Genomic DNA, 17,053 nt, shown 5'->3' with positions numbered 1-17,053 from the left:
TGCGTCCACGATGTCCTCCGACGGGGAGGGACACATGCCGACGGTTGTCGAGTCCCCCACAGCCCTCCGCACAGAATTCATCCCCCACGGGACGATCAACGCGCCCCGCGGCGTCCCCACCATGTCTGCCTCCGCGAGCAGCAACAGCAACAACTACCTGAGTCCGCACCGGCGCGCCGACACGGACACCGTCTCCATCAAGTCGACGTCCACCTCGGGGAAGAAGCGCCGCCCGTGGCGGCGCGGGTCGAACACGTCCTCGCCGCCGTCCACCATCGCCACCCTGCCGAGCGCGATCTCGGCCAGCTCGAGCAACAACAGCGCGAAGAAGCGCGACCGGAAGCAGACGGGCGGCGGCCTCGCGAGCGCGCTGGCGGCGAGCGGGCTCGCGATGGCGAACGCGGGGAGCGGGATGCCCATGCCGCAGATCCTGCAGCAGTACCAGAACGGGACGCCGCGCAGGGGCGACGCGAACGGGAACGGGTTCACGCTGATGAAGTCGAGCTCGTCGACGTCGCTTGCGAAGCCGCGCTCGCAGTCGGACTTGGGCTCGTCGGTCTCGGGCTCGCCGACTCGGACGCGGGGCGCGCCCAATAAGAAAGGGCGGACAAAGTCGCGGTCGCGGAATACGTCGCTGGGCTCGGACCCGCGTATGGAGGGCAGCGCTAATGGCGATGCGCATTCTGGTCAGGATAGCGATGATCTGTTCGACAGCGGGAGTGACGAGGACTTAAGTGATGAGGAGAGTGACGACTTGGGCGATGATGATATTCCGGTGACGGGCTTTGCTGTTGCTAGTAACAAGAGGAATGCCGATTTCCATGAGCTGTTCCCCACCATCCCTGAAGGGGACTATCTGATTGATGGTGAGTGATTCATGGCTCAAGCATTCGCTCGACCGGACGGTTGATTGCGTTTCACTGTAGACTATGGGTGCGCGTTACAACGTGAAATCCTCATCCAAGGTCGTCTGTACATTTCGGAAAATCACGTCTGCTTCCACGCAAATATCTTCGGCTGGATCACAGACGTGCGTGTCTCTTTACTCTTATTTACTTCCGGGGACTGACAGCTCTACCTCCAATCATCTCCACGTCGCTGATGGCAAAATCTCGGAATATGATCACGCGGACAACAGCTGTGCATACCCATGTACGAGATAACTTCGCTGGAGAAGAAAATGACAGCGTTCGTCATCCCCAACGCGATCCAAATAAATACGCGCACCGCCAAGTACACGTTCGCGTCCTTCCTGTCCCGCGACACAACCTTCGACGTCATTTTTAATATCTGGCGGTTAGCACGGCCGGAGGACTGGAGCATGGGCGATCGCAGCGCCCGGCCGAGCCTCGAGGGCGCGGGCCAGGCCGGGGACGCGGTGGTGCCAGCGGGCGCGAAGGGGAAGATAAAAGCGGCCAGAAAGGTCACGCAGTGCGCTTGTTTGAAGAATGGGGACCATTACACGGAGACGGCGATGGACACAGTCTTGCCTGGGACGCCGGAGAAGATCTATAATTTGATGTTTGCGAGTGGGTTTGTTAAAGAGTTCATGGTGCAGGACCAGAAGCTTCAAGGTGCGTCTTGTCCATCACGTATAAGATACCTAACTCAGGATATTGACGCGCATATGTTGCGCAGATATCCAAATATCCGACTGGACGCCGATCCCGGATAATCCCAAGTGCTTAGCTCGCAATATGTCTTACATCAAGCCTCTGTCCGGCGGTTTAGGTCCAAAGCAGACGAAGTGCGAACTCCGTGATGAAACAATGCACTGTGACTTCGACGACTATGTCGTGATGCTCACCACTACGAGGACGCCTGATGTCCCCAGCGGGAACGTCTTCTCTGTAAAGACGAAGACGTGCTTGATGTGGGCAAGCAATGTGAGCACCAGGATCATTGTCACGAGCCAGGTCGAGTGGACAGGGCGGAGTTTCATAAAAGGTACGAGTCAGCCCGCGAATATGTACTAGGGGATAAGCTGATCTGTATATGCAGGCATTATCGAAAAGTCGTGTCTGGAGGGACAGAAGACATACCACGCTGAGCTCGACGCGGCTATCCGGCGTTACATCTCGGAACATCAGTCCGAATTTGTGCCCGAAGGCGTCGACCCAGCCGCTGCCATAGCCGAAGCCGAAGATGAGCTGGTGGAATCGTCCGTCTCAGCTACGCCTGGCCAGGAACGGACATCCACTGACTCAGCCCGCAAATCACGGGCCTCGTCAGGCAACCAACGTGGTCTGCAGTGGGCTTGGGATACTTTCGAGGGCGCGTACAAAGTTGGCAAGCAATCCGCTGTCGGTGCGATCGAGCTCATCAAGGACGCGTGGGACCAGTCTTCCACGACCACCATATTATATTTCATCATTATCTTCCTGGTGATCAGCAATATCTATTCTCTCATCATTGTGGGCAAGCGAGAGGACGTGGGCCGCAGGAAGGAGATGAAACGGACAGAGGAGCGCGAGAAGTGGGTGCAGGGTGTGGTCACCACATTGTGGGAGGAACTCGCTGCGAGTAGATCTGGCGGGGCGCCGACAATTCGAGCGAGCGATGACTGGAGGGGCGAGGTGGCCGACATCAACAAGGCGCTGGATGTCTTGGAATTGCGTGTACAGAACCTCAGGGGAAGTTTGAAGGACTTGGACTAATTCTTCTCTTGGTTGCCAATCTGAAATTTCTTGGGTTCAATAGGGTGGAATGCGTGCCACACTGGTTGCTGTGTAATAGTTATGAGATAGTGTATATTTAGTTGCTGCTAGAGATCGAATAATGTACAAGAATATCAGAGTTAAGGAGAGTGAATGTGATCCGGTATTTGGAATGGCAAGCTAGAAAGCACTTATGTTTGTCGTGAGGAGAGGACATGGCAAAGTGAGATATATAATTATAGACAGCAATGTTCAAAGCAACGCCGATGCACGCCAATACTCGGCACTCGGCACACATGAATATAATGAATGGTTGCGGCATATGTTAGTCCAAATGAGAGGGTCGACATGAAATTCATCAATGTAGAACAGGAGCCCAGCAGAAGGATGTAAAGGGCGTCAGCTCAACCACCCGGGTGCTATCGAGGAGGTGCGAATAGCGAGAGGACCTTTTCCGCGCCTTCCTTGTACTTCTTCAGTTTCTTGTTCTTCTGCTTTTCCGGCTCCTCAGCTGATGGTGACTGGGCTTTCAGTGTACCCGACGGCCCTACATCATCACTATCTGGCCCGTCCCCGTTCCCCGATTGGTCGGAAGACACACTGGTATTGCCAACCGACGTAGCGGACTCCTTCGATTTTAACGAAGGTGACATGGGGAGAGTAGTCCCATCCGAAGAAGCGGGAGTCAAAAACCCATTTGATGTGCTCGATGTCACTGTAGCAGAAGCGGATTGACTGAGACTCTTAACAGTTGTGACAGAGCGAGACGACTGAGTCGAAGACGGTGGGGATTTTGCGCGCAGGAATTGCCTGGGATGTTTCCGGAATGTCAAGCCAGGTGTCCTCCCCCTACGTTGTTTCTCTGACGGGGACGGAGAATCACCGGCCTCGCCAATTTCGGATTTGCTGGACTTGCTGGACATGACACGGGGTGCAGCTCGAGCGGGGGTTGAACCCTTTCGGAGCGCTAGCCTATACCGGTCCACAACACCTCGAGAGAACAAAGTTGGACCCTTGGATCCGTTGCGCTCCTCGCCTTCGCCAGCTTCCACGAAATCCCAGTCATCATCCTCTTCATCGCGTTCAGTTGCTTCGGTCTCTTCTCCGCCAGCGTCTGAGAGGTATTTGTCCAAAGCTGGGATACCTGATTTCTCCCTGCGACTCCGGGTGAAGCGCGCGGACTTGGGCCTCGACTTCTGCTCCACTTTCTTAGACGGCTGGACTAGAGCATTGTCGGCGGGCTGTACTCTGGAGACCTCCGTCAAAGTACGGCCATTGGTCGGTGCGACCATCGGCTCAGGCTTGGCAAGAGCCTCATGAACGACTTCTGCCTCTGCAGCTGGCAGCACAGCACTACGTGCCTCAGGAGTAGATGCTGCGGTAGCACCTTCTGCGTCCCCGGTATTTGAAGTAGCTGCGACATCAGCCGTCTCAGACACTTCTGTTTCTGGCTCAGCCTCGTTGTCCGTGGCCTCCGATGAAACCTCTTCGTCGTCATCGATGAGAATTGAATGCCGACCCTTGAACGAATAGCCGTCAAACACATCCACCGTCTCCTCCTCCTCTCCAGGGTGGACGGAAGGACTGCGAGACTGTAACGGAGTGGAGGCAGAGTCTTCCCCGTCCGTGCGGTCGGTGTCAGTTTGGTCGCGCTCGCGATCCGTGTCCGTCTCATCATTCTCATTGGGGTCATTGATGACCGGCTCCATTTCAAGAAAGGTGTCATCAAAGTTCTGGGTATCGCTGGCATTCGAAGGATCAATAGGAGGGATGTATGGCGCTGGTGGAATGCAGAGTCAATAGAACTCTATGAGGATGAATCGTAGCCACGCACGTATGTACCGCTTATAATAGACGTGGGACCAATCTCTGTTGTCAAAAACGTAAGCCACCGCTTGGAAAAGTTCAGCATAAAACGCACATCATGGAGAAGTAAGGGTGCTTCTTGATTCGAGGCTCACAGATTCTAAGAGCAGGATTACGTTGAAGCAACTGCAAGAAAACGGTGAGTGCGAGTCGCCAGCGAGGACAAGCTATAACACTGACACCGCGAATTAGACTTTTGGTATCCTGGTCCATGGTTCTATCCTCCGGGAACTGAAGCTCATCTTGTAAGACCCTTACATACATATCAGAATGATTGTTTGCCCAGAACGGTGTCTGCAATCATGATCAGTCCCACCTGACCTCGGTGAAAAACGAAGTAGAACTCACAATGCCGGTCAACATCTCGTAGAGCATCGTGCCGAAGCTCCACCAGTCGACTTCATAACTGTAAGGTAACCCCTGGATCACTTCCGGAGCCAGGTACTCGGCCGTACCACAGAATGTACTCGTTGTGTCGTGCTGTCCTACTGGTTGTCCAGGCCAACCACTTAATTCCCCGTTTTCACCCTTCATCCAGTGAGGGGCCGTCGGAGTCGGAGTGCCAGGTGCAGATGAATAGAACTCTCCCTTCTGGCCCGATGGCGTCGGCGGTGCAGTGATGGCATTCGTCCGGCGCGGAAATTCCTTCGAGAGACCGAAGTCTGTCAAGACAATGTGACCGTCGCCTCCAATCAAGATATTCTCCGGCTTAAGATCTCGGTAGATGACCCCGGCAGCATGAAGCCCTTCAACCCCTTCGACAATCTCAGCAGCGTAGAACCGCGCTCTGTCACGTCCAAGACGGCCCCATCGAGCCAACTGAGTTGCTAGATCACCGCCAGGGTGGAAGTCCTATAGGGGCGCAAGTTAATAGTCTTTCCTCCAGAAGCATTCAGACGCACTCACCATGACAAGATACAAATTCTCCTTATCATGAAAACTCCACCAGAGTTTCACGACGAACGGGTCTGATCCTTCAGCAGCCATACGCTTCAGGACTGCTTGTTCAGTCAGAGTATGCTGCAACTCTTGATGGGCCAAGACGTGTCGTTTGGTGATGGCCTTCAAAGCATAGAAATCTGAGGATGTCTTGTGTCGGACCAGTAATACCTTCCCTGCACAGCCCTTCCCGAGCACACGAATCATCTCGAAGTCACTGATGACAACCTTCCTCTGTGACTTCTTCTTCGAGAGTTGCTTGTGAGGATCAGAAGAACGGGACCTCTTCTTTCGCGCGGTGGGATCATCAGTAGAAGTAGATATCGAGGACTCATCGCCGGTCTGAGAGGCACTGTCGCCATTGAGAGTGGATGGTGTATATGTCTTGGACAAGCGGGTCATAGGGTCGGCTGACTGGGACCGAGGGATCCGAGCGTGCTGGTCGACGGAGTCAGAGGTGCTAGCATTCCCCGCGTGGCCATCTGCGCCATTCAAGGTGGCAGTATCTGCTTCAGGAGTAGAGCGTCCTGCGGCAGCGTCACCCTCCTTTGCACTCTCCTCCTGAACCGCCTCCTCTTCATCCTCCTCCTTGATATCCACCTCCCTTGCAAGGGTGCTCGTCATATCAATATCTCCACTGGTAACGACGTTCGAACCAGAAGTTGGATACTCGTCGTCAAAGCTCTCAACTTCGCTAATGTCGGCAGAAGAGCTGTTTGCTGTGGATGCGTGGCGCTCTGTAGGTGTCTTGGGGCTGACATGCGATGCAAGGTCTGACCGGACACGCTTGATGGCGCGCTCGATACGCACGCTCTCCAAGTCGTCCGTTCGCACGCGAACGAAACGCTTCCAAGCACGGTTGGTGCGCAAAAGTTGGTCGTTCGCAATATCGGTTAGGTAGGCTGCCAGAGCCGTAAGATTGACACTACTGGAAGGCATGGATTTGCCGTTTGTCACCTTAGCGAACGGGTCGCCGATTTCTTGCGAGGGAGAAATCGTAGGGGTGGCGATATTTGACGGCGCGCTCGCTGAAGGAGTGCTCGAATGATTACGTGACTGACGCGAGCCAGACGTCTTCCCTCCAGAGGGGGAAGCCAGTCGAGATAAGGTGTTAAGAAACGCTGACTTCCGTTTGGCAGGGGGCGATAATAGGGATACGTCGATGGGAAGACTGGGGATGCGTGTGTTGGGATTACTCTCGCGCAACTTGTGATGCAATTCGACTATCTCCGTAGCAGTACGCATGAGGGTAAGGTTGTGGGTAGGAGCTAGGGAAGATCAACAGTCAGGATCCTGAGCACAGGCACGTCCCTCTATTACTACAAGGTCTACTCATGGTTGTGCGCAGTATTGCACACAATCACTGCAGAGGCTTTGTTGCAATATGGAAGGAAGCAGCAGGACTCACTCTTCACATAGAGACTATATGACCGCGGATCGTGGGGGTTCTCCGCCACGCTGATCGTCCAAGGGCCGTCTTGGTGGTGGACCCGGATACCACGCCGGAAAGGTCGCGATTGGGATGGATCCATGTTCTCCGAAGCGTCGATCGTTACCACCTCGTCTATATCGTTACTCGAAGGGTTTCCCTCGTCAAACGAAAATCCTTCCGTAACACTCCTGCTATCCTTGCGGCTCTTCCTCCGAGAAGTATAGCTGGAGAGCGTATCCACACTGATCCTCGAGCGACTGCTGTTGACCGGGGTGGAAAACCGAGAAGCAGTATCTGTATCTTTGGATAACGCTGTGAAACCGAGCGCAGCACGAAACTTCTTCGAGGACTGTTCCCGCTGCGGCGAGGAGAGGCGGAGGACACTAGGCATAGAATGCAGAAGTAAATTAGTGACTGTCGGAAGGGATATGACGATTTAACAACAGAGGAGACCGACACAAGCAGGGGCGGATATTAGAATCCCGAGGTTGCAAAAGAGAGAAAGGGGCGACTGGGCGACGGGATTTAGGTTATAGGTGTTGTGCGCAGACGGGGCGTGAAAGCCACGAGCTCCGGACGTTCTGAAAATATGCCACGACTTGATGGGCCTCGAGGCCGTGTTGATATTAGAGTTGCAGACACAAGAGCAGAGTATAACGGAGTTGGGACCAGTCGTGGACGAGCGTCGTATATGAAGGAAAGCAATTATCGGTTACAAGACGCAAGAAGCTGAACACGGAATGGTTCTGGCGTTGCCACCCTGCTGTTTACGGGCGCTTGCGCTTCAGAAACGTACCCCAATTTACAGTTCAACAAATAGCATTTGTCTGTCCTGATATCCGTCATAATGCACTATTCAGGCCAATAGAAGTCTACATAATTGTCTCGCACCATATGTTTCAGCGACAAAGGAGCGCTTGGTCCCCCGAGCAAGTAAATACGCAGTAAATGAAGTCTTCCCTTTCCAGTCCAATCGCTTGTTACCCACTTACCCAGGGTATAGTCTAGTCCCAGGGTCCGCTGAGGTCACGCCCAAAACGATAACGGTACTGTACGGTCTTGGGCTAAGGGTTGGTGAACAGCGGTTGTTCCCTTCTCATTCAGTGGACCATCCTTGTATAGAACGTTAGGGTGCCTAATGGTCTCTGATGTTTTCTTGGATGAAGAGGAGCGTAAGGGGCGAGACCCCATCAAGCATCACCGTAGATCCAAGTTGGGAACATCAATAATCTTGCCACGTCGCTACAGCCAGAGTACATGCTCTGCGAGCAATGGGTGCTCCGGAGATTCGAATAGGTGACGCATTGCCGGTCGTGGGGTCGCATAATCACACTTACGACGGGGTAAGGTGGTATCGAAGTGACCGCGTGCAACTGCTTAGAGCACGGTCTGAATCAGCATCTTCTACGGTCCCGAGACACGGTGGCTGCGAATACCTAAACAGAGGTCTGTGCAAAGACAGTGCCCGTAAGCGGAAAGATGCTCTCACTTGTGAGGATATGGTGCGAATGACAGCATCATCTTTCCGACAAACGCTGAGACATAAGATGTGCTCGGACACTGTACCCAGGCTGAGCTCGGAGCAACTGCGGGGCGATGAAGATCGTCTCTTGGTTAGAACTCATGTGTTGCACAAGCATATTCTCAGAATGGACAAAACTCCGAGACTTATACGGAAAGGTCGATAGCCTAGCACATTTAGGTTGGAATCAGCAAGGCAAACTGTCTAGATCTGCGCATGGCATGACGTACCGATAAGAAACCCTCATTGGAACAAGGGATGAGAGTAGGAATCATGTCACGTCCGCAACGTGCCCAACAAGGCCACCGAAGATGGTAATATCGGAAGCTCGCGTAGACGGAGAGCATGGGCTCGGATAAGCCATGCACTTCAATATGCATACAATACTGTACCGCAATATTCGGATATTGCAAAGGCTCAGCTGCAGGGAACATGCTGTGTGGAACGGGCCTGGGCCATTCACTTTTCGTACCCGGAACCTTAAAGCGTCGGTAGGGCTCTGGTCGGGCGGAAGGGAACAGGCGTAAGATTGCAAGCAAACTCGGTTTGAAAATCAGTGGCAATCATAATGGACGGTCTTTGTCCGCGGGTTATTACCAACATCAGTAAACGGCGCCATTGCGCCTCGACAAAGAACTTTTGCATCAAGAAATGCACCGATCTCAAGAAAATCCTGTACGGATTGGAGGGTTGAACACCGGGAAAGGATGCGCCTGTAAAATGGGAGCGTTGGTGGCCTGCCCATGGGAAGAATACAGAAAGATAGACCAACCTCCGTATTGAACACATAATCTGTGATTACAACAATTGTGCAACAATGAGTGGTGTTCTCGAGGAATGGAAAAGTGAAGCATACCGGATAAGGGCAATACGGAGGCGTCCGCGAAGAGAAGGTAAAGATACTTCAACGTTTCGCTCTAGCGGATCGCTTGAGCAGGAAGTCGACAAAATTGCAAGAGCCACGGACCATAAGGAAAGTCTCCATTTTATCCTCGTGTCGTACGGGTAGTTCGTCTACATTGACAACACTAGCATATCCCCCAGTTTCTATCCGACAGTGCTTCTCGATTGCTTGGAATATTTGCCAGCCCCACTCACGATACCTGCGGTCGCCTGTCACGCGGAATGCGAGGAATAGAGATTCTACGGTCTCGGGACTAACTCGAATCAGATTGACAGCTAATAGAAAGAGCATATCAAGAGCGTACCGGAGTATATATCGGGCGTCCAGAGGGGGGAATTGTCTCGGTCTACATCCCAATGAGCTGACAATCTGCTGGACGTATGACAGTAGAGCCGCATTCACCTTGCCCCTTTAATATACCAATCTTGCGGAGCCTGACCTTGTAACATCGAGTCCACGCCATCGCTTGGTATCCTGAAGTGTACGATCTCGGGAGCAAGACCTCTATGGCCATATTAAGAGATAGCCGGTGAAAGGCTTAAAAGACACCAAGGGTGAACTAACTTACGTGGCTGTTTCGTGTGTAGCCATGCAGGTCCTGATAAGCTCGGCACCAGTCTTCCAGTCCCGGATTCCATGACTCGTCAATAGCTCCGATTTAGGCGGGATAGGCACTTCATCGACTAGTGCTTCGGTAGTCACCGCACCAAGCATCAGTGAACCACCTAAAAAGCATACTAGATGATCCTGCTTTGGCGTTAGCCGCCATGACCTGCAGGGGAAATTAGCTGAATAATTGCAGGCGCTGTGTGACTGTTACTCGCAATTCCCCATTCATATTACGCTCCGGTATAAGCTCGGCTGTGTATGTGAGATGGGAATTCATACTTGTCTTGATAAGGTGTCCATGTATGGCGTCCATCGTATCGGCATACATCTTTGAAACATATATGAGAACATATAACCCGGGACGAGAACATGATACCGACCTCTCGATATACGTGCTCAGTCCGGTTCTGGCGGAATGGACTATAGGGTTGGTATTATGAGACCACTGACGTACTCACGGTCTGAAGATACTGCTTCCTACGCCATCACTCAGCATGTATTGCGAGGAGCGATTTGTTATTTGGTACTCACAAGAGATATTCATAGTATGAGTCCCCGCGCGACCCCAGGCGTATCGCAGCCGGGACAAAACGACCTTCTTGATAGCTGGTACCTATGTCAGAGACATACAATATATACGACTATGACATACTTCATGAAAATGGTAGCCAAGCCAGGAGGCATTCGAGCGGCCTTGATTATGGCCATGACCTGGAAGTCATTCGCCGTGATCATCGGATGCCATGAAAACAGAGGTGTGCAAGTTATCAACCTTTTCGGCTTTCTTCCAGTAGATGTCATCGTCCGTTAACAGGGTAAGATATCGGAACTCCAGCTGGAGTGTAGCGACCTCAGCGGTGCTGACTAAACCCGGATAATCTGGATCTGCCACGCCGACTCGACGTCCCAAGTTGACCATGGTCAAGGGCAGGCCAGACGGAGTGTCGAATGTAGTTAAGATTCGGTCGCCGAGGTCTACGGCTTTCTCCAAGAAAACGGGATCATCTGAGAGATGGTATGCCGACAAGAGACCTCCCAGAACTCGGATAGTGGTCTAAGGAGCACATTGGTATGTGCGCGAATGCAATGCCGAGGGACTTACCTCGAATGTATTGAAATTTGCGTCCCGGTCGAAGGATAGCTTGGTAGCGACCCACTCCTTTGCTCTCTGGTATTCGTCGTCCAAGCCCATGATAAGCATGGTGTCTATTGAATCAGCAACCGTATACCCGATTCCCCCGGCCTTTGTCAGATTGGAGCCTTTGTGGCTTATGGGGTGATATTCATCATCTCCCATCGCGTCCCTCTCTGGCCTAGTTAGCATCGTGAGTTGCATGGCAGCTAATACACTCACCATACGCCAGCCATGCATGCTGGCATCACATTTCTAATGAGCTATTTCTCCAGTTGAAATAACATCTTACGAACCTTGAATGCCTCGACTACAGCATCCCGTTTTCCAATGTCGGCGGACAAGTCAATGGCGTGCGGGTCTCCGGCACCTGGTAAGGGCGATTCGACATAAGAAGACCCTAACCATTGTTCGGACAGTTGCAAGATGACATCTGGGTACTGAACCCATCTCAGAGTCAATCGGATGGTTTTCCAAGCGCTCTATGAGGGCCGCACCATGTATAAGAAGCCAGCCACGATGATACTAAACACAAGATAGGCCAGTCTGCCAGTAGTTACAGACGTTGCACTAGCAACCTCTACCTATTCCAATGTCACATGGGTAAGTAGCTGAGGGGACGAACTCGTACATCTTCAGCATCATTGCTGGACGCGGCTGATTGACTGGCTTTCGTGGCGTTCCTCTTACGAAGGGTAGCATCAGCCATAGCCCCTCAACTTCCAGCAAGTTAGAGGTTGCGGTGTAAGGATCCAGACGCAGCTATTCGACAGTGGACGGGAGCTGGGTGGGCGCACCGGAGGTCTGTTGCGAGAGCGATGACAACGTGTCGCTCCGAGGACGTGTCTGTCATACTGTAGAAGCCCTCCAAAGCAGTGCCGAAAACGTGGCATCGAGAACGCGCATCTGTCAGCGATCGCAAGTGCACTTTCAGCAGGCAGCACAGATAATTCTATAAAATCGGAATTATATTGCAAAATTGTGCGGAACATACGCATCACTACACATGTAAAACACCTACTATTGAAACAACATGAACCCACAGAAGGGACGAAATTGACTCTCGGAGCGATGACGAAGCGAGTTGAACATCGTATGTACAATAAATTAGATGTGTAGTTCGTACTTCGAGGGACGATGCGGTGTGCGGATAATATCGCAAGTGAAGGTGGACTCGAGTATTGAGAATCGATGATGGATGAAAGATGGATAGATGATTGAAGCTGCGAATATATGGTGGCTTACGCCGCACGCTTCGAACGAGCACGGATGGATTTACCGTACTTATAGAACAAGAAAGGGATGGGGCACTGTAAGGACAATCAGCTTCAATTCGCAAAGTGAAATTTGTGGGGTACTCACAATTGCAAGTGCGAGGAAAGCCAACAGAGACGCTGCCCAACCATTTCCTAGGCCATGGAACATCTGGGCTGCAGTACGAGTGAGCAACCGAAGTAATGCCTCAAAACGGATTATACTTACTGATGAATAGCGGCATGGCAGCACCCATGCCACTTCGAACAACGACCTTGGCAGCGAGTGCGGACGCGACATAGGCCGGGAAGGCGTCGATCAAATATGCGTTGGCGGCAAAATAAATGACCACCATTCCGAAACCGAAGGGAATACCAGATATACATGGACCAACCCAGTTACCCCCTCCAGGCATGACGTATGGAGGTGCCGTCCAACCGAAGATGAAGAGAGCTGACGATATGGTCAGATCACTTGTATTGGCACTGAAACTAAATCTGCCACTCACAGATTGGAACAAAGGGTGCGCCTAACATCATCCCTGGAAGTCGGGCTTCAGGATCCGCTTTGCCACCACCCTCCTCAACTTTCTTGGCGTAGAACTTCTCCAGTCGAGGAGTGACAAGCAAGGCCAATGCAAGGCCTATCAGGACACTACAGAATGTGACACCGACGATCCCGTCGCTGAAGTGATATCCCTCCCCGAAGACGACAGGGAAGGAGAAGAAGAACGCGTAAAGGAGACCGTAGATGAGGGAGATATAGAGGGACATTAAGAGCAGAATGGGTTCGGTCACCAGCATTTCTAAATGGAAGTGAACAACATACTTCAATGACTGAGATAAGGTTTACTTACGGAAAGGCCTGACCAAAGTCTCGACCAGAATCTCACTAAACGGTCGAGGGAACATTTCCTGCTCCGTCACAATATTGTAATGACCGGTCTCTTTGCGCATCTTGGCCGCTCGCTTCCGAAGCAATACAGGCGCGTATGTCTCGGGCATGATGGTGACCAGAACGGCACAAACGCCGGCAAGGATCATATTGACCCAGAAAAGCCAACGCCAGCCAATCTGTTCCCCGATGAATCCACCAACGAGTGGTGCTACCACTGGTCCACCGTAGGGAGCAGCAGCAAAAATCTGTCGGAAGAAGTCAGCAGGAGTCGAAGCGGCTGAAATTGAAGATACATACCGCAATAGCGAAACCTCTTTCATTGTTGTCCCAGATATCGCTGATAACGCCACCAGCGAGTGTCAAAGGAGCACTTGCAAAAATACCACAGAAAAAGCGGCAAACGAGCAATGTGCCGATATTCTTGGCGACCGCACATGGAATGTTAAATATGACATATATCCAGAACGATGACGCCAACAAAAGCTTCCGACCATAGAGCTCCGACAAAGGAGACCAGGCCAGGGGACCGATACTACTCAAACATTAGCAACCCAACCCCATCAAACTTACGAAGTAACGTACCCGAATCCGACGACCATGAGGGAAACACTAAGTGCTACAACGACTTCGCTAACATGAAATTCATGTTCTATGTCGCGGAAGTCGCCAGTAACGATAGCGGAACCAAAGGCACAGGCAATGACTGAACAAGCCACTACGAATGTGAGATCTACAGAGAGGAACAATAAGTACTAAACTGAAGTTGGGATACGTGCCACCTACACCATCGGTAGCCATTAGACCAATTACGAGGATCCTCTGGATCATCCACCTTCCACACAACTAACTGGTAATCCGATAATTTACGAGACTTCTCCAAGTCTAGTTGTTTGGCCTCCTTCGTAGGTGCCCGATACAAGGCACCTTGCATAGGCACTACGCCAGACGGATCGACTTCACGATATTCATTGGTGAGACCTGCGCGGAGGTAATCGGTTGTTTGGTAGGGGAAACTGAGATCAGGAGCATCCTGAGAGTGGGTAGGTGGGAGACGAGGGCTTGATGGCTCCTCGTGGACTGTAGGTGTCGGCGAAGGCGAGCGAGTCGAAGCGCCTGTATGATTATTGTTATCGTGTAGCGTAGAGTTATGAGAGGTCGTCATGATGATAGTCTAAGGAGAATCGTCTATGCGTCTATGAGAGAGGAAAGAGAGGAAAGAAGAGAGAACTCTAGCAACCGAAGCGGAGGGGGGTGGAGAAAGCGGATAGGCAGGCGAAGTTAATGACTTCATATATATACTGCCGTCGATGCAAGACACCCGCGATACGGACAAGAAAGGTGACCGAAGCGGATGTAAGAATATGATGATATACAGCATCGGCGAGCGTAAAGGGAGAAGCTTGCCCCGACATGGTCTATTCATTGGTTGAGAGAGTGAGTGGACGGCTGGAGAGCAGCGGAAGCTACTCGTCGATCAATCAATTGCCGCACACCGAGCGGTTGTAAGATGTGCCGGCTGACTAAGCCGGCCGAGCTCTTGTGGTCGTCTAGCCGTGCAGCGCAAGTATCCAGTGTCGGGTCCAACTTGTACAGTCGAACGGCATTGCAGGGTCCAGGCAATATCGTCAGAGTCGGTCAGACCGTCCCCGAGAGCCGCGCTTGACGACTCCCGACGCCCGATGTCCGCGAACGCTTTCTGAATCGGGCCGTTTCACCTTGATCCTCAGGTCCATTGACATCTCGGCTCACCAATATCATGGCGCATCTATCCCAGTGAAAGCATAGCGCGCTGGGGTAGTGTGCCCTCTGGCTTACGACTCGCTGCTTATATACTCACAAGAACATTTGGCAATTTAATCATATATCGCAACAATACACGCCTTATCGGTACTGGATATCCCGTGTTATGTTTTGGATGTCTCCCAACACCCGTCACGCTATTATACATGCCGGGCTTTCGGTAACCGTCTCCTTTTTCACGAGGAAGGTCATCGTGGTGTAGCTTATCGTGATATTGCGTGCCACGAAATCGTCGGAATATTGCGTTCTGTGTAATTTTTGCGCTCGCTGTTATCAAATGGCCAAGGTGATCTCTCCGGTACGTCCAGGACGACGAGAATCCCAACAGCTGCGGGAGTCTAAATTGATACGCCAGTTGCATACTTCACGGATGCTCTCACTATCTTCTCCACTATTTCCAGTTCTTCGTCATCTCGTGGTGCGTACACCATTATCTATGAACCATGAATTAGTATGGTATGGTATGACAAGGCAGGGAACTCCTACGTACCCAGCCATCCGGAACATAGGATAGTGGGAACCGCTCTCCCCATTCTGCCTTGATGACTTCCGCTGCGTCAGCTGGGGACAGGAGGAGGTGCAGGGAAGCGTCCTGCGGATGAGCGTGTGCGACTTCCAACTTCAAGATAGAAGAGTCGGAACTGCGGTTTAGCAGATCTGGCTTCACGTAAATCGCATCTGTGCTACCGCCCTCGGTTTGCGACTTCCTAAGGACAAGCAACTCCGGATATTCTGAGTGCATCTTATTCATCAGGGTTAGTAGCCGCTGTAGATCCATCTGCGTGAGCTCGCGAGCGTGCTGCAAGCTGATTCACACTCACGGCTTTTGTCTTGGGAGGAATCGGTTCCGGTTTCTGACGTTGTGGAAGCGGTCTGTATGCGAAATATTAGTCAATCGGCATTCAAGTAAGAGGACATCCTCATGTCACCGCACCTGGGCAGGATTTGTGGTCTCCCACCTTTCCTGGCCGGAATATCTTCCAACAGTGTGGGTGCCGCCTTCACTTCCAGAGGAGCAGGGTCGCGTAAGTTCCTTCTCTGGAACAAGCGGACCATTCGGAGTTTCGTTATCCTCCAATAACCGGAGAGGTTAGGCGGTGTTCCTCCGGTCCCTATCAAAATTCTTTCAGACTTGCGTCCAGACAGGTCATCGTCGTACGATACCAAAGTTTTTCCATTCCCTATAGTCCCTGATGGCCCATATTGCCCCCAACAAAGCTGCAGTGCAAGCTAGAGCTGCTATTGGGGACCTCGCTAGTCTTTGTACGATATCGCTGCCAGTACGGGATGAGCCCAGGCGTATCCAGATACTGGTAGAAGCGGGATGCTCCATTATTGCTCGTTAGTGTCCTCGAAGTGTGTTGTGTCGTGCCAGGACCGCGCGTCATGCTTATATAGCCCTTGGTACTGTTTGCTGCCGGAAGCCTTCAGTTCGCCACCTTCAAGTTTCGTCACCCAATGACGAGCGCAGGACGGGTTCTGCCGTTCCCCAGGCTGCGTGCTACTTATATTGTATTGCCGTATATCTCCGAAAGCTATCTTCTCGGACACGTTCCCCCCCCCCCTGCGTGGGCAATATCCTGAACATAGGCATTTATGTACCGAGCAGCAGCAACGAGTTCACCAGTCAACTACTATCATTTTGGGGGTTCTGTGAAGATCTCGGAAAACAGCCTGCCACAGGCCCGCTCCTTGGACAATAATTTTACTTTCAGTCAGGCATCATAATAAACCCTCCTAAGTACCATCTGCGCAAATAACCACCCCAATTGACTGGGCAAAACATAATAGAGAGAGATGCCGGTGACGGACCCACAGTCGCAGGTAGTTCTGTCAAAGCGTCACACGCGAGTCACAGTAAGGAATCCGCGCCAATTTCGTCACGCATTTGTCACACCCAGGACCCTTGCACTTCTGTCAAACATACGATAGGAGCAGTTGGAATTGCTTTAACACCAATCGGGTGGGTGAACCATGTTTAGCTATACATAATACAGTGTTCCCCGGTGAGCCGATATTTGCCGGAAGACTGTAGGCCCAG

At 52.0% G+C, this 17,053-nt stretch overlaps 5 protein-coding genes across 5 annotated transcripts; 1 reads left to right on the top strand and 4 right to left on the bottom strand.

Annotated features, from left to right (window-relative positions):
* Nucleotides 1-488: 488 nt before the first annotated feature.
* Nucleotides 489-3,950, top strand: GLOTRDRAFT_67629 (GRAM-domain-containing protein). The gene is made up of 5 exons (XM_007862483.1): nucleotides 489-866; nucleotides 927-1,030; nucleotides 1,139-1,574; nucleotides 1,639-1,947; nucleotides 2,002-3,950. The coding sequence occupies exons 1-5, from the start codon at nucleotides 494-496 to the stop codon at nucleotides 2,655-2,657; spliced, it is 1,878 nt and encodes a 625-aa protein (XP_007860674.1). The 5' UTR covers nucleotides 489-493; the 3' UTR covers nucleotides 2,658-3,950.
* On the bottom strand, nucleotides 3,077-7,597 carry GLOTRDRAFT_134937 (kinase-like protein; the record flags this gene model as incomplete). Its single annotated transcript, XM_007862482.1, has 8 exons — nucleotides 7,352-7,597; nucleotides 6,871-7,277; nucleotides 5,430-6,730; nucleotides 4,872-5,375; nucleotides 4,704-4,817; nucleotides 4,579-4,649; nucleotides 4,492-4,526; nucleotides 3,077-4,437 (listed from the first exon to the last, which is right to left on the bottom strand). The coding sequence occupies exons 2-8, from the start codon at nucleotides 6,992-6,994 to the stop codon at nucleotides 3,077-3,079; spliced, it is 3,510 nt and encodes a 1,169-aa protein (XP_007860673.1). The 5' UTR covers nucleotides 6,995-7,277; nucleotides 7,352-7,597.
* A 1,377-nt stretch (nucleotides 7,598-8,974) lies between these two features.
* GLOTRDRAFT_134936 (glycoside hydrolase family 47 protein) lies at nucleotides 8,975-11,775 on the bottom strand. Its single transcript, XM_007862481.1, has 18 exons — nucleotides 11,693-11,775; nucleotides 11,559-11,645; nucleotides 11,358-11,501; nucleotides 11,284-11,302; nucleotides 11,032-11,237; nucleotides 10,702-10,983; nucleotides 10,582-10,640; nucleotides 10,461-10,535; nucleotides 10,388-10,406; nucleotides 10,310-10,336; nucleotides 10,145-10,257; nucleotides 9,889-10,092; nucleotides 9,723-9,824; nucleotides 9,625-9,666; nucleotides 9,384-9,573; nucleotides 9,273-9,333; nucleotides 9,189-9,208; nucleotides 8,975-9,129 (listed from the first exon to the last, which is right to left on the bottom strand). Exons 1-18 carry the CDS (start codon nucleotides 11,768-11,770, stop codon nucleotides 9,079-9,081), a joined length of 1,779 nt encoding a protein of 592 aa, XP_007860672.1. The 5' UTR covers nucleotides 11,771-11,775; the 3' UTR covers nucleotides 8,975-9,078.
* Nucleotides 11,776-12,193: 418 nt separating this feature from the next.
* On the bottom strand, nucleotides 12,194-14,457 carry GLOTRDRAFT_134935 (MFS general substrate transporter). Its single transcript, XM_007862480.1, has 8 exons — nucleotides 13,996-14,457; nucleotides 13,795-13,942; nucleotides 13,510-13,744; nucleotides 13,172-13,457; nucleotides 12,824-13,120; nucleotides 12,544-12,768; nucleotides 12,424-12,491; nucleotides 12,194-12,371 (listed from the first exon to the last, which is right to left on the bottom strand). Exons 1-8 carry the CDS (start codon nucleotides 14,372-14,374, stop codon nucleotides 12,303-12,305), a joined length of 1,707 nt encoding a protein of 568 aa, XP_007860671.1. The 5' UTR covers nucleotides 14,375-14,457; the 3' UTR covers nucleotides 12,194-12,302.
* A 620-nt stretch (nucleotides 14,458-15,077) lies between these two features.
* On the bottom strand, nucleotides 15,078-16,422 carry GLOTRDRAFT_134934 (uncharacterized protein). Its single transcript, XM_007862479.1, has 5 exons — nucleotides 16,177-16,422; nucleotides 15,947-16,124; nucleotides 15,834-15,885; nucleotides 15,503-15,778; nucleotides 15,078-15,446 (listed from the first exon to the last, which is right to left on the bottom strand). The coding sequence occupies exons 1-5, from the start codon at nucleotides 16,343-16,345 to the stop codon at nucleotides 15,351-15,353; spliced, it is 771 nt and encodes a 256-aa protein (XP_007860670.1). The 5' UTR covers nucleotides 16,346-16,422; the 3' UTR covers nucleotides 15,078-15,350.
* Nucleotides 16,423-17,053: the final 631 nt, after the last annotated feature.

This window comes from Gloeophyllum trabeum, assembly GCF_000344685.1.
Source record: "Gloeophyllum trabeum ATCC 11539 unplaced genomic scaffold GLOTRscaffold_00001, whole genome shotgun sequence".
NCBI classification, from domain to species: domain Eukaryota; kingdom Fungi; phylum Basidiomycota; class Agaricomycetes; order Gloeophyllales; family Gloeophyllaceae; genus Gloeophyllum; species Gloeophyllum trabeum.
The sequence above is the reverse complement of the archived record's forward strand: the minus strand, read 5'-3'. Positions and strand labels throughout refer to the sequence as shown.